Consider the following 19,106-nt stretch of genomic DNA (forward strand, 5'->3'; position numbering starts at 1 on the left):
GCGGGGGGGGGGGGTGAGGGACTTCTTACCCCTCTCTGTAGCCTCTGGGTAAGTAGTGGGAAATGCTCAGAAAGCAGGCTGGACTGCCACAGTTCTCAAACTTTCTGGTGTTCAGATCCTCTTGAAGTAAAACTCAGAGCAAATTTTATGTGAGTTCTATCTATTGATATGTACCATATTGGAAATCAAAGCAAATGTTTTTATGCACTTTAAAGTCATATTAAAAAAACATTTTTCAGAAAGATACTCATGTTTGAAAAAAAAGAAAGAGGAATGGCATTGATTTATATTTTCACAAATATCTTTACTGTCTGGCTTCTTAGAAAGCAGCAAGAGTTTCATGTACTTCTGCATTAAAGTTGTGATGTCACACTCCAGGGAAGACTCCACAGTCATGGGGTTGTGAGAGCACGAAGATCTGTCCTTTCAGTATTATGCAAATAGGTCTGGCCTAGTGAAACGGAAGACTCCTAGGATCCTGGAGTCACTGGGCTGGAGTAGGGTGAGGAGAGGGGGCTGCATCATGGTGGGCAGGTTCGCAGGTCATTCTGACAGAGTTTGTCCCCCAGGTGTGCTGGCGCTATGGGTCCTGGTGACGCATGTGATGTACATGCAGGATTACTGGAGGACCTGGCTTAAGGGACTACGTGGCTTCTTCCTTGTGGGCATTCTCTTCTTGGCCGTCTCCATTGCTGCCTTCTGCACCTTCCTCACGTTGGCCATTACCCGGCACCAGAGTAAGGGTCCCCCAGGGAGAGCAGGGTGGGTATGGATGGAGAAAGCCTAGGAGTAGACCCTGAGGTTCCGATCTTGGTTCCACAATTTATATCCAACGGACTGGGCAAATCACTTAACCTCCCCATGCCTGGGTTTTCTTATGTTTAATGTGAGGAGAATGAAAGTCCCTGCCCCTGAGGGAGAAGGTGTGAAGTGTTGAGCATAGAGCATGGCCCATGTAAGTATCCTCCAGAATGGTTATTGACACCATTTAGTCTCGGCCCATCTCTGAGAAGGGTGCGCCCTCTAGTGGCTGTAACAGGAAGTGGACAGAGGCCCCGCCCCCTGCCCCTCTACAGGCTGATGCACAAACAACTTGCAAGTGGCCTGGGGTACATACATGATACAAAAGCAGAGTGTCAGATACAGACCTGTGACTGGCCAGTCCTGGCCTTCTCTCATCTCCATGGCTTCCTGCCTGCAAACACTGGAGAACTCTTAAGACTTCCTACCCGCTTCAGTCTTCCTATAGGACTGGAGTGGCAAGAGGTACAGGGATGTTTAGTGGGAAGGGTGACCAGCTGGGGAGTAGTCATCTAGTCACAATTGGGCTCTTCTCTTCTGCAGGCCCCACAGACCCAACCAGCTACTACCTCTCCTGCGTCTGGAGCTTCATTTCCTTCAAGTGGGCCTTCTTGCTCAGCCTCTACGCCCACCGATACAGGGCCGACTTTGCCGACATCAGCATCCTCAGTGATTTCTGACCCAGGGAGTGAGGTCACTGTGGTCCGGGGGGGCCCTCAGGACCTGGACTTGGCCTTTGAGGCATCAGGAGGCCCTGCCCCTACCCCCTGGGGACCCAGAACTGTGTCAAAAGGAACACAGCAGTTTGAGTGCAGTTTCCCGGGAAACTGCCTGGTCCCTTTGGGGAGAGACCTGGGTGCAGTGGAAAGGAGGTCCAGCCAGGTAGCTCATCGGCCTGGCTGGAGGGCAGCTTTAGACCTTTTCAAATGGATCTATTTTCTTAGCACTTGGTGAGCAATCTTTGTAAGTAGGACCAGGGCAACAAAGTCAAAGGGTCAAGGGTAGGACTGTGAGGCCTTGACCTATGCCTGGTGCCAGGGGCTAGGGGCAGGTGGTTTGGTCCCTGCCACTCCAGGCCCTCTCCCTGAGGCTGGGGTGGGAACCTGGTGAGGTCACATCAAGGGAGAAATCGCTAATGGAGACCTCTCACTTCCCACCTCAGCACCCCAACCTGTTATTCATCAAGGGTCAGGTAGCTGAAGTCATCAGTCATAGGCAACTTTTGGCTCTTTCCCCAAAGCCTGGGGAGTTGAGTGGAGAGTTCTGTGACCTTCTTCCCACCCTTTCTCCCAGAGCTGGACTTCTGAAAGTACACTATGGCCAGACAGCCATTCTCCCCTCCACCCCCTGTCACATGCACACATCTACACACCCCAGAGCAGGCCTGTTTAAACTAAGGGCCACGGGGATCACACTCCTACCCCCAGAAGGGTATTGGGAAGTGGGTAACACGGTGCAGGCTGAAAAGGAGCCCTAGGCCTTGTGATTCCCTGTTCCTCATTGCACCAGACCAGCCCCAGCCATGAGACCTTCTCCCCCAACTCCAGCCCCTGCTCACTGCCCTTCAACTAGAGCTTTTATCTTTCTAAATCTCCCTCCTGAATCTCCCTACACTGGCCCAAGGGCTCACCTAACTTGGGAGGGAAGGGGCTGTTACATGTATCTTTTTTATATTAGGTTGCCATTTTGCATGTCTCCTCCTTCTCCACTGCCCCCAGCTCTTTGCCTTATCTGTGTCACTGTCACTTTAGCGGAAATACAGCGGCCATTTATATCAAACAGTCTCTGCTTGGTTCTTGGGAGGCAATCATGGGGGCTGTGGGAGTGGTAGAAGGGTTTCTCTAGCTGAGTAAATCATTTCCTAGCATGCCCAGCCAGGGAAAGGAAGCCCAAGGTAGAGCCTCAGCAGCCCCTTCAGGGACCCGTGTCCTCTCCCAAGCCAGGACAGGTGGGAAAGGGTTGAGCACTTCTTCCCTCCACCCCTGCCAGGCTGCTCAGGGCTAGGGGCCAGGCTGGGAAGAATGGTGGACTCAAAGCCAGGAAGGCAGGCACTGGCGCCTCCCTTTGCTTACACTGGATGGGCTTGTCCTGGCCTGTTGCCTCGCCCACTCTTTCTTCTCATCTCATGTATGCTAAAGAAGTCAGGGCACATTAGAGCAGGAAGGAACCAGAAACAATGCTACTTCTGGAGACTTGTACTGATAAACAGAGGTCTCAGGAGGTGATGTGACAGCTGAGCTCCCAGATGGGACTCAAGCCTGGGTGTGTCTGCTTCAGGACCCTTTGGGGGTGCACTGGCTAGCTATGTCTGAACACACTCCCTCTTCCTCCTACCTAGTTCCTGGATCCATGTTTCCACCCAGGGCTGCTTCCTCTTTCTCACCCTGTGGTGGAGAAAGCAGGGGCAGCTACAGTGTGTTCAGAGGGCTTCTTCCTGTAGGGCAGTAGCCATGTAAGGGCAAAGGGCTGGAGAGGAGGCTGAGCCCAACCTAACTGTGCCCCTTCTTGGCCTGAATCAGATGCACATTGTGCTTTAGAGCCATGTACCACGTGCTTACCCACTGACGGCCACTAGTCATCTCCAGGAACCCTCTCACAGGTACTTTAAAGCAAATAGAACATTTATTGTTCAGATTTTTTTTCCTTTTTTTTTTTTCTTTTTTACAAAAACATGCAGACATACACAAGGTATGGTGGGTCCCGGGGAAGACATGCATGCACACGCATGCGTGCATGCGCGCGCGCACACACACACACACACACACACACACACTCACACATACACACACTCACACATACACAAATACTTCCTTCTTGGCCCCAGGCAGGGATCCCAAAAGCCTTGAAGATTTTGCCAGGGCAGTCTGTGTCTAGTCTCCTGCCCTCTTCCCCGTCAGCCAAGCCAGTTCTACATGGGGCAGAAGTCAGAGCTGGGGCAGGAGAGACCCCAGAAATAGGCTCATGAAGGAGGGCAGTGACTGAGGGATCCCTGGGGGTTGTGTTGTGCTTCTGAGGGGAGATGAAAGTTTGGCACCATTGGATCAGGAAGCACAGGGCTCTGACAGCACCTGTCTACTCCACCAGGGCACTGAGATGGTTGGTATAGGGTAGCCTCTGGCAGGGACAGTGACCAAATGGGAGGTCTGCAGGTGACTGCTCTCAGAGAGTTTTCAGAGGAGCTTTCAGTGCCCAGTGGTGCAGGAAAGCTTCCAGAGGCACTGGAGGAAGTAGGTGAGAGACAGAACTCCCTTTGTACTCAAAGATAGGGGCCTCCTTGCCACCCACCTCCAGCCCACAGAACCTAGGAAGGGCCACCCTAGCTGAGGTCAAGTTCACATTTCTGCATGGAGCCTGGGACTGTGTGCAAAGTCTGGGGTCTGGAGAGCCAAGAATAGTGGTTAAGGGCAGGCCCACTTATGCCAGTCCTCCTCTGTGCAGTCCTGAGGCATGGAGGCCACAGCTGAGGGCCCAGACACAGGAAGGTTAGACTCCATTCATAAGAGCCCTGCTAGGGCCTGGCGCACAGCCTGTCTGCTTTTAGGGTCTTCTCTGGTCCCCATGCAGTAATCGTCAAGGCAGTTCTCAAGCCTTGATCTTCTCAAGCCTCAGGCCTTCTCAAGCACCCATGCTGTAACTGTCAAGGCAGGCTGTTCTCTGGCCCCAACAATCTGTGCACAGGATCTAAGAAGACACAGGAATAGGGCTGGTGGCAGAAGTTAGGAGAGCCATGTCCGAAGGGTAGAATGGGTGAGCGGATGTGTTCCAAAGTCTTAGAGATTCATAGGTTCTTCCTCTTCCACCAGCTGTTCTGAGGGCCTGAGGGAGGGACAAGGGCTTCAGGCACAGCCTTAGCAGAGCTTCCCTCACAACCCTGGTAGTTGGGTAGCTGCATGGGGTTTTGGGGTCTTCAAGTTGGGAGGATCTGACGGGGTGAAGAGACCATGGGACCAGGAGCAGGGGTCTGGCATTACCTCTCCTCCGTGAGGAGGCCCACAGAGAGGGACGCCAGCGCAGTCACAGCTTCTACTTCTTCTGCATCGGCCCCTGGCACTCTGGGCACCCAGGAGTCTGGACAGGAGGCCAGGCGCTGCATGCAGCCCCAATATTTACCTGAGACAAGAAGCCAGGTCAGAAAGGTTGGGGAAAACAGTCCCCCCACCCTGCATCCCAGATCAGACATGATGCTAGTGGCTTGGGCCCAAAGCCCAATAGTGAATGAATCCTCAGCTTGGTATTGGCTCTCTTCTTGGCCCCTTCCCCCAACCCACCCCTCCCTCCATAGCTCTGAAGGGTGAGAAGAGCAGGTTCAACATGGCTATGAGGTGTCCTTGCAGTTGCCCAAATCTTTCCCATCCCCACTGACTAAAAGGCTACCTCCCACCATTCCCCATATGTATGGAGATCTTGGAAAGCACCAGAAGGGCCCACTTGCCACTAGATGGGGTCTCTGTCAATTATCTCATATGTCCCTGAGCTCTGGCCTCCTGGAGCACAAGGTCTCATACAACCACCACCTGTGCTCAGCCCCACCCCCAGGACAAGGGAGTGTGGACTTGGGAACACGGCAGCCCTATCTGGACATGGGAATGCTCATCCTGCCCACAGCTGTGAGCAACACTAGACATGGAACAGTCTAGCACAAAAACTTAGGAAAAGTTTTGGCACTTAGGAAAGCTCCGCAAAGGCTCAGCCATGTCTATACTATTTTGTACACCTCTTTGGCCAAGTCCTTGATGTGGGGACTCTATTTTATTCATTTTTTTTATCCCTAGCATAGATCATGAAGTGCTCAACGTATGTTATGTTGAAGTTGAAACTTTAAAGTGCTTTCCAAATATGGGGGTTATTCTAAAACCCCAGCTCTAAGCATGTAGAACTCCCAAGAACCCTATGGCCAGAACTGAAGGGGAGGGATAGGAACCAGCCTTTCAGCAAATAAGGCCTGAGTGTTGCTGTCAGCCTGGCCCTGGTGCAGGGCTGTGGCGAGAGATGTGAGGCCAGTCCCCTCCTTGAGGAGGTCACTATCTGGTGGTCCCTGCTGGGTCCATCTGGAGAGCTAATGGGAGGCTGCCCACCAATACTGCTGAGTGTTTTGCAGGAATCCCTAGGATTCTGGTGTCTAGAGTCATTGGAATCCTTGGGATCCTTTCCCCTGGGGGTAATAGATCGCTGAGTTTCTCCCAGGTTTGAGATCAGCAGGTATCCTGTCACACACTCACTGTGCACCCGGATCACGGCTTCCAGAGAGCGGATTGCATTAAGGTTGGGTTTCTGTTTCCAGCCTTCTTCTGAAAGGGGATCCACCTACAGAAAACAGTCCACCAGTCACCAGTCTCTCAAGGACTTACAGGCCCACCTCTCTCCAGAAGGGCCCTCGCCTTCTGGACAAAAACAGGTATGTGCTCCTGGCTCTGCCCAAGTCAGGAGATGCTGACCCCAGATCTGACTTGGAAAGAGGTGTCCACTGTGCCTACCTCATTCCCCTGCCTTATCTGTCTGCCTACTCTTGAGAGCAGGCCTGTGAGAGCTGGCTCACCTGTCCTATAGCAGCAAGGGGCAGGGGCAAGGGGCAGCTCACCTTGTTGCCTAGAAGAGCAGCCACACAGGCCTCAGAGGCGTCACAGATGGCTGTGAGGTCATGGCCACCCTCCAAGGCCAGCACCACTGCACCTCCTGCCAGGTTCATCAGTTGCTGCGTCATGTACCCAAAACCTAGATGGTTGGTTAGTGGGGAGAAATAGGAGGGAACAGGGATGAAGGAGAGGTGGACCCACTCTCCATGTCTGATGTTTCTCTGCTTGCTTCCTCCATAAATAAGGACTCAAAGGCAAAGTGCTTTCACATGGAATCCCATACAAAGCCTATCACGGTGCCTCATCCAAGGCTCAGAGCAATTAAGAGACTTGCACAAGACCCTATGGCAGTAAGTCACAGGGCTAGGGCTCGAACCTGGGGCATCAACTCCAGCCTGAGCCTTTTTCGTTGAGCCACACCACCTCTTCTCTGTCCCCAGGGCCCATGACCCATCAGGCTGCATGGGTACCCTCTGTTCTCAGGACACTGCTCCTCCCCATCCTCCCTCTAGAGGAACTGCCAGCCCTGCTTGGAAACCAGAGTTGGGGCGGGGAGTTCTTTGGCTGAATTTCCATCTGTTAGATGTAAGTCTCCAGAGTCAAGGCCTCCATAGTAAACTGACCTGGTCCTGACAAGGGATCTGGGCTATGCTAGGCTGGGAGATCCCAGTGAATTCCAGGGCCAGCTGCCATACTCCAGTCTTCACACTCAGCCCTGGGCTGGCCACTGCCACCTTCCCCTTTAGATGTGGGAAGTGCATCCCCCCCACCCCCTCCATCCCATACAGCCTGGCTCTCATTCCCTACACACCCTGCTGGCTCGGGCCCCCTTACATTTGGCAGAAACATGATAGCCACCCAGTGGAGCTGGGTGACCCTCAGCAGCATCAAACCCAGCAGACACCAGGACCAGGTCTGGAGAGAACTCACGGGCGATGGGCATCACGACTATCCTGTGAGGTTGCAAGGAGAAGAGGGGCCTGGCACACAGCACAGAGAAGCCAGGGCCAAGGCCGAGGCCCTGCCTATGCCAGCCCTCTCCTGCCAACTGTGCTGGGGGCATCCTGCTTTCAGGATTCCAAGACACTCAATCTCCTAGCAGGATTTAACGGATCCCTCTGATTTCTTTGATCTTGGCTGGCCACCATGTCCCTGTTATACACAGCCTGAGAACTCAGTCACACAGGGAAGTTAGCTAGCAAGAGGCAGAAAGGGAGGATGGGCACCAGATGGGAAAAAAGCATAGTGTGTGTGTGAGTGTGTGTGTGTGTGTGTATGTATGTGAGAGAGAGAGAGAACCTTTAGAGGGCAATGGGCAGGGCCATAGGGAAGGGACAATCTCACAGCCAATTGAGCAGGACTCTGGTCACTAAGCCTTGGGCACTGAAAATAATCAACACCCCACTACTTGCCACTGGAGAGCTGACCTGGGCAACTCAGGTACTGGGCCACCAAATTCCCCGTATCCTTTCTCCTGGAAGACTCCCAACAGCTACACCCCCCCCTAGCCCTAATGCAACTCTGGGGTCCATTTTGGCCCATTCTTTAAAAAGCCCTGGGCACAGATGCCAGGAAGTCCACCCAGGGCTCCTATGGAATTAGCTCTCATGGAGAATATCTCTAAAATGTCTGGAGATCTACTTCCCAGATCCCTTTCCCTGAAGGAAGTACAGGGGCCCAGAGTGAAAGAGGTAAGGGCTCCTGACAGAGCCTGAAGCTCTTCTATCTAGTTTTTTGAAGTAGCTCCTTCAATATGGCCATCATCTCTTTTCTCTTTTTCCATAGTTTTTCTCCTCTCTTGCTCAATGCCCACCTCCTCCAGGCAGCCTTCTTTGAATATGATGTCTCTGCTCCCTACACTCTGACCATCTCCTGACACTCAGCTCAACACTGGCTCTTGGTAGTGTGTGACTTTTTTAAGTACTCTTAGACTTTCTCATTGTGTGCATCTCATCTTCCCATTAGGGCTAGCCTACAGCGTCTAGTAACGGAGTAAGAACAGGCGGACATGCCAGCTGATCACCTCCAACCTGGTGCTGGAGAAGAAGGGGCAGGGCAGGGTGGCCTTGCTGAGCTGGGCCTCCTCTGGGTTCCTAGAGTATTTTTACCTGAAGGCAGCCAGGTACTCAGGATCCCCTATGGGGGGTTCCAGGCCTCCAGCCCAGGCCACGTTGACATTGAAGCCCTCACCACTGCCAGCCCCCACCTGGGAAACAGGACAAGAGAGACATGAGGAGAGCAGAGGCCCAGAAGAGGAATATCAGGATGCTGGTGCTGCAGGAAGAGCTCATCAAGACTCTTCACTTCCAGATGGGGAAACTGAGGAATGGAGAGGTTAAGCAATCTGCCCAGGATCACAAAGCTCCCATGGCAGGGACAGGGCAAGGGCAGGAGGAGAGTCCTGATGTGTGTTTACCTCTTCTACAGCCCCACTGCCTGGGAAGAAGTTGCCGTCATCGTGGCGATGCAGGGAGATGTAGAGTACACTGGGATCCTGATAGAAGGTTTTCTGGGTGCCATTGCCATGGTGAACATCCTGTGCAGGGTGGTGGAGATTAGGGAAGGTCCAAAAGCAGAGAAATGGAGGCCAGGATGTGTTGGAAGGATTTCAAGGTTGGTGACCATTCTGAAGGTCAGAAACCTAGACCGGAGGTTAGGAAACTAGGGTTCCTAGAGCTACATGGTTGAGTAGCCCCAATTACTCTATGGAACCTTATCTCTCCATGTGGAAAGACATTCTCTATGTATACATATATATGAGTAATATATAAATCATTTCTCTACCTATCTGCCTTTCTATCAATCCATCTAGATAGCTAGATATCAAGATAGCTAGCTAGGGTAGGCCAGACCACAGGAGAGAGGAGTATGTGGGGGTGAACCAGTATCAGGTAAGGAAAAAGTACAGAATCATGCTCATAGTCCTTCTACTGCATCTTGTCCAAGTGTGTGATCAGAAACCAAGCTCAGTGACAGAGGGTCAGGTACATGAGCCCAGTCCCATCCCTCCTAAGAAGAACTGGGTCCTGCACTTGACTCACGGGACCATGCATGGGGTCAAGTGTGCAAAGTTCCTCCACTGTTCTCAACTTCTACTTTCACGGCTGTCGGTGCAGAAGAAATGTAGCTTAGTTGTTAAATGCATGTACTCTAGAGCTAATAGGCCTGGGTTCAAATCCTAGCCTCACATATCATGAGGCGAGTGAGTGTGCAAGTTACTTCACCTCTCTGTGTTCACTTTCCTCATCTGTGAAATGGGTTATGGTCAGGATCAGATGTAAAACCAGTGTTTGGATGGGATTAGTGAAATAATGATGTTCTCTGATGTTATTGTTATTGTCACTACACATAGGGAAAATGCAGAAATCACTAGATCTGCCAAAAGAAGCCAACAGAGACCAAAAGACAACACTCAAATGGAGCTCCTACCCACTGTGGGAGTTTGTATGCTTAATGCAGGACCAAGGCATACAGCCACAGTTCTCATGCCAGGCTCAGGGCTCTTGAATCTAAAGGTGCAAGGAGCCAAGACCTACCCAGTCTACAATGAGAATCTTGCTGGCCTTGCCCTGTTGTTGCAGCTGCCGGCAGGCTATAGCCACTGAGTTGAAGAAGCAGAAGCCCCTGTGAAAAGCAGAGCGGGTCCTGTCAGCCCATTCATTCCCCATGCTGGCATCTGTCCAGTTCCCTATCCCCCAGTACCTAGCGTGGCCCAGCCTATGAGAAGGCTCTGAGGGCCTGTCCCCACCTCATCCCACCCAGGCTTCTCCCAGTCCTTACATAGCTGTGGAATGATCTGCATGGTGTCCTGGGGGCCGCACCACAGCAAAACCATTCTGGAAAGGGAAAGAGTGCTTGTCACCAAACAGCCAGTCCTTGACCTGCATCTGCATGAACCTTCCCCCAGGGCCCAGTCTCCTCTTCTGAGAAGTGGCCACAGTGCAACAGCTGCCAACATGTCTAACAATGTCCTGGCTGGTGCTGAGTGGCCCAGGCCTTGGCCCCCATGCTGGGTGTCCACTGCTTTTAGGCTGAACTTGAACAGAGAATCCTTCCCTCTTGTGTTCTGGTGGTAATCACTTGGCAGTGACAGCTACTGAGTGTTATGTAAAAATTACACACCTGGCCCTGTGCTAAACACTTTCTATGTGAGCCATAGGATAAACATTATCACCATTTCCAGTTCATAGATGAGGAGGAATCCAGAACTTAGGTAAGTTAAGTAACATGTCCCAAGATGCCTGGTTGTAAATGGTGGAGCCAGGATTTTAATACCAGAGCTGTGCTAACTGCAAAGCTTGGCCAAGGAGAGCTGACACTGAGCACACTGTGAACACACTGGGCTATAAGGTCCTACATGGCAGGCATGTACACTTCAGGACAAATCCCTAGAAGGTGCCCCGCTTAGAGCAAACAAGCATGACACCAACAGTTGTAGAGCCCCTTGGCCCTACATAAAAGCAACAGGCTAATGCATGAGGTCCAGAGATGGCCTATGATTTATCTACAGCCATGCAGTGGGTCTTAAATGGTCCTGGATGATCAGGACCCTGTGTCTCTAAGAAACCAGAGTCCAGGGGCAGAGTGGCTTGATTCCCCAAGTAACACAAATCTCAGGTTCAAATCTTACCCTGCTCCTCAGAGCCCTCGATTTTGCCTCCCAAACCTTGTGGCAATATCCAAGAGGAATGAGAGGTCAGGGATTTGGGCTCTGAATCCCGCTTCCCCATCCTCTGCCTCCTCCAAGGTGTGCCTGCCTTCAATCAAAACCTCCTACCTTTAGCTCACGGGAAGCCACTTTGAAGGCGAGGTCAGTGACGCTGCCAGAGGCCCAGCGGGCTGCATTGGAGGAATGCAGCTCGTTCCAGATGGTGTCAGTATCCACCTGTGGGGGCCAGAGTCAGAGCCCGCATCATCCAAGGCTTCCCACAGGAGCTAGCACCCAGTGGGGTGGTACCCATCCCATGGCCAGGACCCCAGGGGCAGGGAGCTGGGCAGACGGCGCTGCCTCCCCAGTGCCCCACCGCCCAAAGGCAAGGCCTCCTGTGTCCCCCAATCCCAGCAGGGCTTCTCCTTCCCAGCATAAGTCCCAGCACCAGCCTATTTGTGGCCAGCATTCTGCTGGCAGCATCACGCCTGCCTCCCCGGTCAGGGGAGGGGGCATGGCGTTACCTGGGCGGGATTGGGGTTTGGGCCGGGAGGGGGTTTTAAGCCCCAGCTGACTCTGCTCAGGCCCTGCGGGACGGTCGGAGCTGGAGGGGCCGTCTGCACCACTGTCTTCCACTCAGGGCCCCTAGCCCAGGCTGGGAGGCCCCCCAAACCCAGTCCCTGGGCCTCAAGGCTAGGGAGGGGCCGGGGGGCATGATGGGGAGATGGGGAGGGCGAGGCGGACCAAGAGAGGCGAGGAAGGCAGAGAGAGTCGCAAGAGGCTGGAGAGAGAGAGAGAGAGAGAAGGACAGAGAGGGAGAGGAGGGAGGAGAAAACAGAAGCAACAACAGTTGGAAAAACCAGAAAGTGGCAAGAAATGGGGAGTTGTGAACAGGGCACTGACTGGCTCCCAAACAGCCCCCCACTACAGCTCCCATTTTTGCTGAACTTGACCTCCATCCCCTGCCTTCACACACCATGCTTGATACCACCACAGGGAGAGCCTTGCCAGAGCAGGCAGGAAGCCCTTGACAGGTGAGGAGTGAAGAAGCAAAGCTGGGGGTTGGGAGGCTGGGTCCCAGCTAGGGAAGTTCCTGGATCTCCAAGGACACAGGGAGAACCACCTCAGCCCCACACTAGGCAGCCCAAGGACGGGGACCAGCCTGAGGCCACTGTGACTGCTGACAGGCCCACTACAGGGCAGACAAAGGAGCCTGGGGGCTGGCGTGGAATGGCCCATGCCCAGCCACTGGCACCTTAATGAGAGGGGACAATCTTAAGCCCCAATTTTGGCCTTGCTCTTTGGGCCTCAGTTAATATCTACCAAACATCTTCTAAATAGGTGGAGGCACTGGACTCCACAATCAGGGACACTGATGGACCCAGGATACACCCATCCACAAGGAGATTCCAGCCAGCAGAGGGGCATCATGGGAAAGTCCCTGGCCCACCAGGTCTGGCAGAACCACAAGAACAGCCAGTGGGGGCTGGGCCTGGGAAAACTGAAGGGAGGAGAGTCGAGAACACTAAGCAATGCCCACTGGAGACCTCTGGGCACACTTACCCCAACCCCACCACAGGGCAGCATCACAAACATCCGCTGTGCCAGGAGCCCTGTGGGGAGAGGCCCAGTCCATGTGAGTGTGGATGTTCTCAGCCTCTGGTGTGGCTGGGAGCAGGGAGGCCCAGAAGAGGCCAGGTAGGTGTTGAGGGAGAGAAACCGGGTAGGGAGAGGAATAGCTGGGCAGCAGAGGGATGGGAGCAGTGAGTTCAAACGGGGATGTCCAGGAGGCTGGAGGAGGCTGGCCCAGCAGGATGGAGAAAAGAGCATGGGAGCGGGTAAGGTGGGTGTGCTCGGGGATATCTGGGGCCAAGCACCATCCATCTCCTACCTTCTAGCTTCCCATTGTCCAGTTTGAGGCGGCTGAGTGGGTTGGTGCCATAGAGGAGCACATGTCGCTCAGAGTGGACTGACTGCAGTTCCTCCAAGGAGGCCTTCCGGCCCCGGAGACACTGAGGAAGAGCCCACAGAGCTCCTAAGCCTTTGTCTACCCCTCCGCTTCCATCTCTCACCCTTTCTTCCCTCCCATTACCTTTACCTCCACGGGCTCTGAGACCCCCACCCAGCCTCCTCACCTCACACTGGCTCCGGAGGCCCCGCTCCTGCAGCCGGGACCAGATGCTCTGGATGCGGCCAGCGTGCTCAGGGTGCCTGCTGTTGTCTCCACAGGAGCACTGATGCTTCAGCATGACTGAGTCATAGACCAGCCCTGCCAGGAGCAGGGTTCAGGGCAGGAGTGCCAGAGAGCACCCCAACCCCCCAACGGTGAACTACTGACAGAATACCCGGTGCCCACATGGATCCACCTAGAGTCAGGCATGGCACCACACACCCCATACAGACCAGCATTCCTCATCCTGCTCCGCTGCTGAGCCCTAACCCTGCACTTCCATATGTACAACTCCATGAGTGCCAGGGCAACTGGACAGCCTGATGGACACATCAACACAGGGCCAGCCAACAGAGCTGCCACACGGCCGCTGTCTCCCCACATGGCCCATCACATCTACCGTGCCCTCAAGGGCTCGGGGAATAAACAGCCGGCCTGACAGCAGGCATTTCCCTCTGGAAAATGTATCATGAACCCAAAGGCCACTAAGGGGGAGCAAGAGGAGAAAGAATTCCTAGAGAACCCCCAAACTGGGAGCTAGGTACTCCACAATATCACAAGGCCATATCATACAATGACCATAGCTCTGGAGAGTGACTATAGCCAGCTCAGCCAGCTCTCCCAACTGGGAATCAAAGTATTCAGAAAAAAAAAAAAAAAATTCCTAGGTACTAAACATGTACAGACATTTCTTCCTTGTCATTATTCCCTAAACAATATAATTATATAACTATTTGCACAGCATTTACATTGCAGTAGGCATTATAAATACTCTAAAGATGATTTAAAGTATATTGGGAAGGGCCGGGGATATAGTTGAGTGGTAAAGTGCTTGCCCAGGATGCATGAGGCCCTGGGGTTCAATCCACAGCACCACACACAAAAGAAAAAAAAAAAGAAAAGTAAGTGTGAGGATGTGTACAGGTCATATGAAAATCCTATACCATTTTATATAAAGGTCTGGAGCATCTGTGGACTTTAGTATTCTTGTAGGGTACGAGGTAGGTTTCTGGAACCACTCCACAGGGACCAAAGAATTATTTCAGCCTGTCCCAGGGGAAGCTTCTAGAGGTCGGTAGAGTACACTTCTATGGCAGGGTATCTGCATATCTTGGGACACCACAGACCTTCAAAATGCTCAGACCGTTTGACCCAGGAATGCTACTCCTTAAGAATGACCCTCAGAAAATAATCCCAGGATGAGTAAAGACTTATGCATAAGAGAATTAAAATGAGGAAAAATGAATAACAATCTAAACATCCAACCAATGAGAAATAAAATAAAAATAAAACCCTGAGATGAAATAAAAGAATCTCAGTTTTGAAGGTTAATTATATCAAGACTAATAAAGCGGGGTACAAAATCTAGTCAATGTATTCATGGCATCTGCACAAGTGCATCTAGCTAGAACACAGCCTGTACTGACTTACAGCAGAATTTAAGATGAGTGACTTCTGGGTGGTGGGATACTACTTAGTGACTTTTATTTTATTATTATGCTTTTCTATATTTTTCAAAATTTCTGAAATGCTTTTGAGCTTTTTAGAAACAAAACAACAGTAATAAATAACATTTTTTAAAAGGGGTAGACATGGTGGCAGGGGACTCAAATTCTTATACTGGCCAACTTGTTACATTACCAGAGGCTTGTCACAGGTTCCCTGAGTCTTGGTGTCCATGTGTAAAACAATAACTTATCTATCCACCTGCTTCATGGGATACTGTAGGGGTCCAGTAAGACTAGGAAAGCACTCTGAAGTCTCTTAAAAATGTACCAAGTGCCATCATGTACAGACAAAGACTCGTGTTCCCAGGCCCTTCCTTCTGCCCCGCACTCTAATCCTGGCTTACCTGTGGTGAAGGGCAGGGTCCTGGGGGGTGCCTCTGGATTGGTGAGGACTCGGGCCTGGCAGGTGGGCTCTGGGGTCGGTAGAGAGGCAGGTGCAGCTGGGGAAGACTGAGTCCTGGACAAGGGCCGGTGTCTGCCCTGGGCCAGAGGAAGCAGCACAGAGTCCCCGATGCTTCCCCGGGAAAGCCGCCCAGCCAGACGCTGCTGTTCCCAGAGCAACACCTGAGGGAAAACAGGGGCCTCAGTCTCTAGTTTCTCAGAATCTGCTCCATCTTCTCCTAACCAAAGTCTTGGGAACCTCCAGGCATACCCCTTTCCTGAAGAGATTCCAGGATGCATCTAGCCCTGCTTCCCACCTAGGCTCTGGCCTTTAACTCTCTGAGACTCCTGCCCTCAACAGGCCCTTTAAAGACCTACACCCGAGATTGACCACCCTGTTCCACCAGAGCTCCCTAGGCACTTCAGCTCACTCTGACCAGGATCTCCTCATCTACAAGAGCTATGCTAGAACACAGGAACTTGCAGAGGCACTGTATATATATGGACTATTATCAAGTATTATCATGAAATTGTGTCCTCCACCAAATTCATACACTGAAGTCCTAACCCCCAGGACTTCAGAAAGTAGCCTTATTTAGAGACAGGCAGGATCTTTGCAGAGAAAATCAAGTTAAAATAAGGTCATTGGGGTGAGCCCTAATACAATAGAACTGTTGTTTTTATTAAAAGAAAAAAATTTGAACACAGACTGGGGGAAGACAGTGTACAGGGAGAAGACCACTGTCTGTAAGCTAAGGAGAAAGTCCTAGAACAGATTCTCCCTCATGGCCCTCAGAAGGAAACAATCCTGCAAAGACCTGGATTTCAGACATCCATGATTGCGTATCTACCTCCCTTCCCCATCTTAGGCCAGGCTCTAGGCCTTCTGACTACACTTTCTGATGGGCAACTTGGGCACAGCCATACCTGCTGGTGCTGTGGGAGAGAAACGGGGCCTCTGGCTTCAGGCTGCCCATGGCTTGACTCCCTGTGTTCCAGGACATCATCTACCACCTGCCCTACTCCCCGGCCATCGGTCTCTAGGTCCTCAGCTGAGGGTATCTGTTGCAGTCGGGGCTTCTCACTCATCTTGGCTGGTCTCTGGGGAGGTGAGATGGCTGGCTAAGAAGCCAGGTGGAGCAATAGGGGTGAGGTGGGAGGTGGTGAGCTGGGCAGGGCAGCCATTCATCTTGCTAGAACTCTGGTAGTCATTTTCTCTTTTGCCTCCCAGGTTCCTGCCCTCCATAAGCCCTCTTCTTCTTTCCCAGGATCCCAGTTAAGCATCCCCTCAGTCCCTCCTCTACCCAGTTCCTCTCACCTTGATCAGCTGGATGTGAGGTTTGAGCCGCTCCGGGCGGGTCTGCAGGGGGCCCAGCAATGGGGAAGCAGTGGCACTGGGGGGCAGGGGCTCTGAGCGGGTCCAGCTCAGAGGCCAATGGAGGCCTGACCCAGAGAGCCGCTCGGTGGTCAGTAGGGACTGGGCTAAGTGGAAGGGCAAGGGCCCAAGCCCGGGCACTGGAAAGAATGGGGTGGGGCATAAGGAGGGAACCATGGGGAGCCAGGGAAGGAAGCAAGGGCTTGGTGGGGGCAGGGGCTTGGCAGGGAGACGCACAGGACTAAGTCTGGAAGGATGGATTCCCTCCTCAAGCGTGGCCCTTGGCAGGGTGCAAGAGCCAGCCCCTTCCCAGGAGAAGCCGTAGGACTCACCAGTCAGCAGAGGGGTGTGAGAGACTGAGGGATCCAGAAGGAGAATGGGCTGCAGGCGAGAGGGCAAGGTGCCCCCAGCCTCCGGCTCCAGACCGTGGGGCAGGAAGAGGGGAGCATGGGGGCTCCCCAGGACTGGACGAGGGCCCAGAGCTGGATGGGTCCTGCGGTCACCATCACCCTAGGGGAGAGGCAGGGAGAAGTCATGGGGAAAAGATTCCAGCAGAGGACTGTGAAGGTGATGGGGTCAGACAGTAGGACAAGGGTGTAAATGAGGCTGGATGAGCTTGGAGTGGGGGAGGGGCGCCCAGCCACTCACCCTGGCAGGGGCGGGCAGCCCCAACGTGATTGTGGGCAGCAAGGACACTGTCGGCAAGGCGAACGGGGCCAGAGAAGTCTCCTGCAGCCGCAGCCTCTGGCCCAAGAGCGCCTGCCATGGGGAGCAGGGCGACGGGTCACCGGTCCCAGACCTCTACCCCTGGCACGCCTTTCCCAGAACACCCAGGAGGCCCTGGTGGGGGCTGCCCAGACCCTGTGGCCCCAGGCCAGATTGGGCCACTTGCTGGAAAAAGGCTGAACCTCAGAAGTGCCCCAGGAAGCCCAGTCCCCACAAGGCCTTACCTCCGAGCCCAAGACAGGGTTGGGGCCATGCTCGCTGTCATTGGGGGAGCTGCACCCTGACGCAGGCGTGCTGCTACTACTAGGGGAGGAGTCTGAGGGTTGGGAAGAAAGGGAGGTGTAATCAGGGCCAAAGGGTAGATGCAAAGGCATAGTGTCCCCTGGTGCAGGATTCCCAGGCACAACCCCTTCCCCAACAGGTTGCCTCTGCTTCCTGACTTATTCCCTGACGAGCAGGAAGATGGCAGGCCACAGCTAGGCTATAGCATCTTGGGGAATTTTTTTTAAAGGTGCTCCCTTTTCAGACAAATGTCAGTTTGCCCAGTAGGAGCTGCCTATCAACCCCAACTCACCTCACAGTGGGTGTGTGGGATATAGTACAACACACTTGGTAGCCCCCAAAGGGAGACTCCTGTCTACTAGGGGTAGGGGGGACCCAAAGGGTCAAGACCAACTAGGGCCTAGGACAACCCCACCCACTCTGCTGGCCCTCACCTCCGAAGGTCTCTGCCGGCCGGCGCCGGAGACTCGGCGGCGCACTCTCTTTTCTAAGCAGTGGGTTCTTCCTCCGCTCCAGGGACTTCTTAGGTTTGTAGCGTAGTTTCAGGTTGGGCTCAGAGACTGGAGGGGAGTACCAGCATTACTCAAGCCCCATGGCAGCCACCCTTCTCTCCTCTGCCCTTAGGTCCCTCCCCTTCCGGTCATCTCTGAGAGCTATGTAAGAGAAAACCCCACAGCATGCTGTTCCTGCCCAACCCAGCACTCCCAGCCCTCCTGGCTCTTCACTACTGACCCAAATTCAAGGCCCTTCCCCTAACCCTAATCTGAAGAGTTCCTGTCTGTCTGTCCAGCTCACCTGTCTTACGCAGGGGGAAGTGTTCTGGGGGGTCACTGGGCAGGCTGGGAACAGGAGGCAAAAAGCTGCTGAGCATGGAGCGGGCAGCTCCTTCTGTATCCAATGGTTCAAGGGTTCTGTGGAGTGAGTGCCAAGGTGCTTCAGAGGGGCGGACACCCAAAGGCCCACAGAGACCTCACACTGCACAGCCGCCTTCCTGAATGTGGGCCCTGGGACCTGCCAGGGAGGCAGAGATGACAGGGCCAGGCAAGAATGGGAGCCATCTCCAGGTGGCAGCAGTGGGCTACCCATGCTACCCAGCAGCCATAATGCAGACCTCCAATCTAGGCATAGAAGCCAGAGTCTGGGTGCTTGGTAACAGGCCCACTAGGGACTTAGTCCCCTGCAATAGAAACCTGCTCTAGGAACTAGGATATTTTTGTGCTTAGGGGAAAACAAAGAGAGAGAGTCTCATGTGCAAAAGAAAGCCAGGATGGGGGGTGAGTATGTGTACAGGAAGGGTCTCAGGTGAGAGAAAGAGAGAGAATGAATGGAGAGAAGGCAGACATTGGTTGAGGTGTGTTTGGAGGTGCATTATGTGTATAGGAAGGGCGATGGGCCCTGGGGAAGAAAGGGGGCTGACAGGGTAATATGGGGGTGGGGGGGAACGTATGTGGGAAGAACCCGAGGGACAGGTGGGGACAGGGAGCTACCTGTAGGGAATGCTGGGGCTATTGGGATGGACTGTTCTCTCCAGGGCTGCTTGCTGTTTCTTCAGGATCACTTCTGCCAATTTCTGCTTGACCACGCTGCTGGCTACAGCACCTGTGGGGCAAAGGGTCAGAAGTGGGCTGGGAGAGGGGAAACA

General features: G+C 53.4%; 2 protein-coding genes across 8 annotated transcripts in view; one reads left to right on the forward strand and one right to left on the reverse strand.

Moving 5' to 3' along the window:
• Slc48a1 (solute carrier family 48 member 1) overlaps window positions 1-2,580 on the forward strand; it is an 8,053-nt gene extending 5,473 nt beyond the window's left edge. Inside the window, exons 2-3 of the mRNA XM_015493266.2 lie at window positions 570-737; window positions 1,345-2,580. Coding sequence (XP_015348752.1) covers window positions 570-737; window positions 1,345-1,481 — 305 coding nt within the window. The 3' untranslated portion in view covers window positions 1,482-2,580. The remainder of the gene's footprint in view (window positions 1-569; window positions 738-1,344) is intronic.
• An 824-nt stretch (window positions 2,581-3,404) lies between these two features.
• Hdac7 (histone deacetylase 7) overlaps window positions 3,405-19,106 on the reverse strand; it is a 35,568-nt gene continuing 19,866 nt past the window's right edge. For 4 of the 7 annotated variants that reach the window (XM_015493262.2, XM_048802599.1, XM_048802600.1 and 1 more), the window contains 22 exons: window positions 18,952-19,063; window positions 18,260-18,375; window positions 17,899-18,024; window positions 17,407-17,498; window positions 17,105-17,215; window positions 16,789-16,966; window positions 16,400-16,596; window positions 16,009-16,203; window positions 15,045-15,264; window positions 13,158-13,291; window positions 12,914-13,034; window positions 12,586-12,635; window positions 11,152-11,259; window positions 10,155-10,210; window positions 9,911-9,998; window positions 8,791-8,910; window positions 8,483-8,580; window positions 7,209-7,327; window positions 6,380-6,513; window positions 6,021-6,105; window positions 4,773-4,911; window positions 3,405-4,617 (listed from right to left, as the gene is read on the reverse strand). In XM_015493262.2, coding sequence (XP_015348748.1) covers window positions 4,572-4,617; window positions 4,773-4,911; window positions 6,021-6,105; window positions 6,380-6,513; window positions 7,209-7,327; window positions 8,483-8,580; window positions 8,791-8,910; window positions 9,911-9,998; window positions 10,155-10,210; window positions 11,152-11,259; window positions 12,586-12,635; window positions 12,914-13,034; window positions 13,158-13,291; window positions 15,045-15,264; window positions 16,009-16,203; window positions 16,400-16,596; window positions 16,789-16,966; window positions 17,105-17,215; window positions 17,407-17,498; window positions 17,899-18,024; window positions 18,260-18,375; window positions 18,952-19,063 — 2,645 coding nt within the window. In that variant the 3' untranslated portion in view covers window positions 3,405-4,571. The remainder of the gene's footprint in view (window positions 4,618-4,772; window positions 4,912-6,020; window positions 6,106-6,379; window positions 6,514-7,208; window positions 7,328-8,482; window positions 8,581-8,790; window positions 8,911-9,910; window positions 9,999-10,154; window positions 10,211-11,151; window positions 11,260-12,585; window positions 12,636-12,913; window positions 13,035-13,157; window positions 13,292-15,044; window positions 15,265-16,008; window positions 16,204-16,399; window positions 16,597-16,788; window positions 16,967-17,104; window positions 17,216-17,406; window positions 17,499-17,898; window positions 18,025-18,259; window positions 18,376-18,951; window positions 19,064-19,106) is intronic. The other 3 variants (XM_015493263.2, XM_015493265.2, XM_015493264.2) reach the window with 3 other exon arrangements.

This window comes from Marmota marmota, unplaced genomic scaffold (genome assembly GCF_001458135.2).
Source record: "Marmota marmota marmota unplaced genomic scaffold, marMar, whole genome shotgun sequence".
In the NCBI taxonomy this organism is placed as follows: domain Eukaryota; kingdom Metazoa; phylum Chordata; class Mammalia; order Rodentia; family Sciuridae; genus Marmota; species Marmota marmota.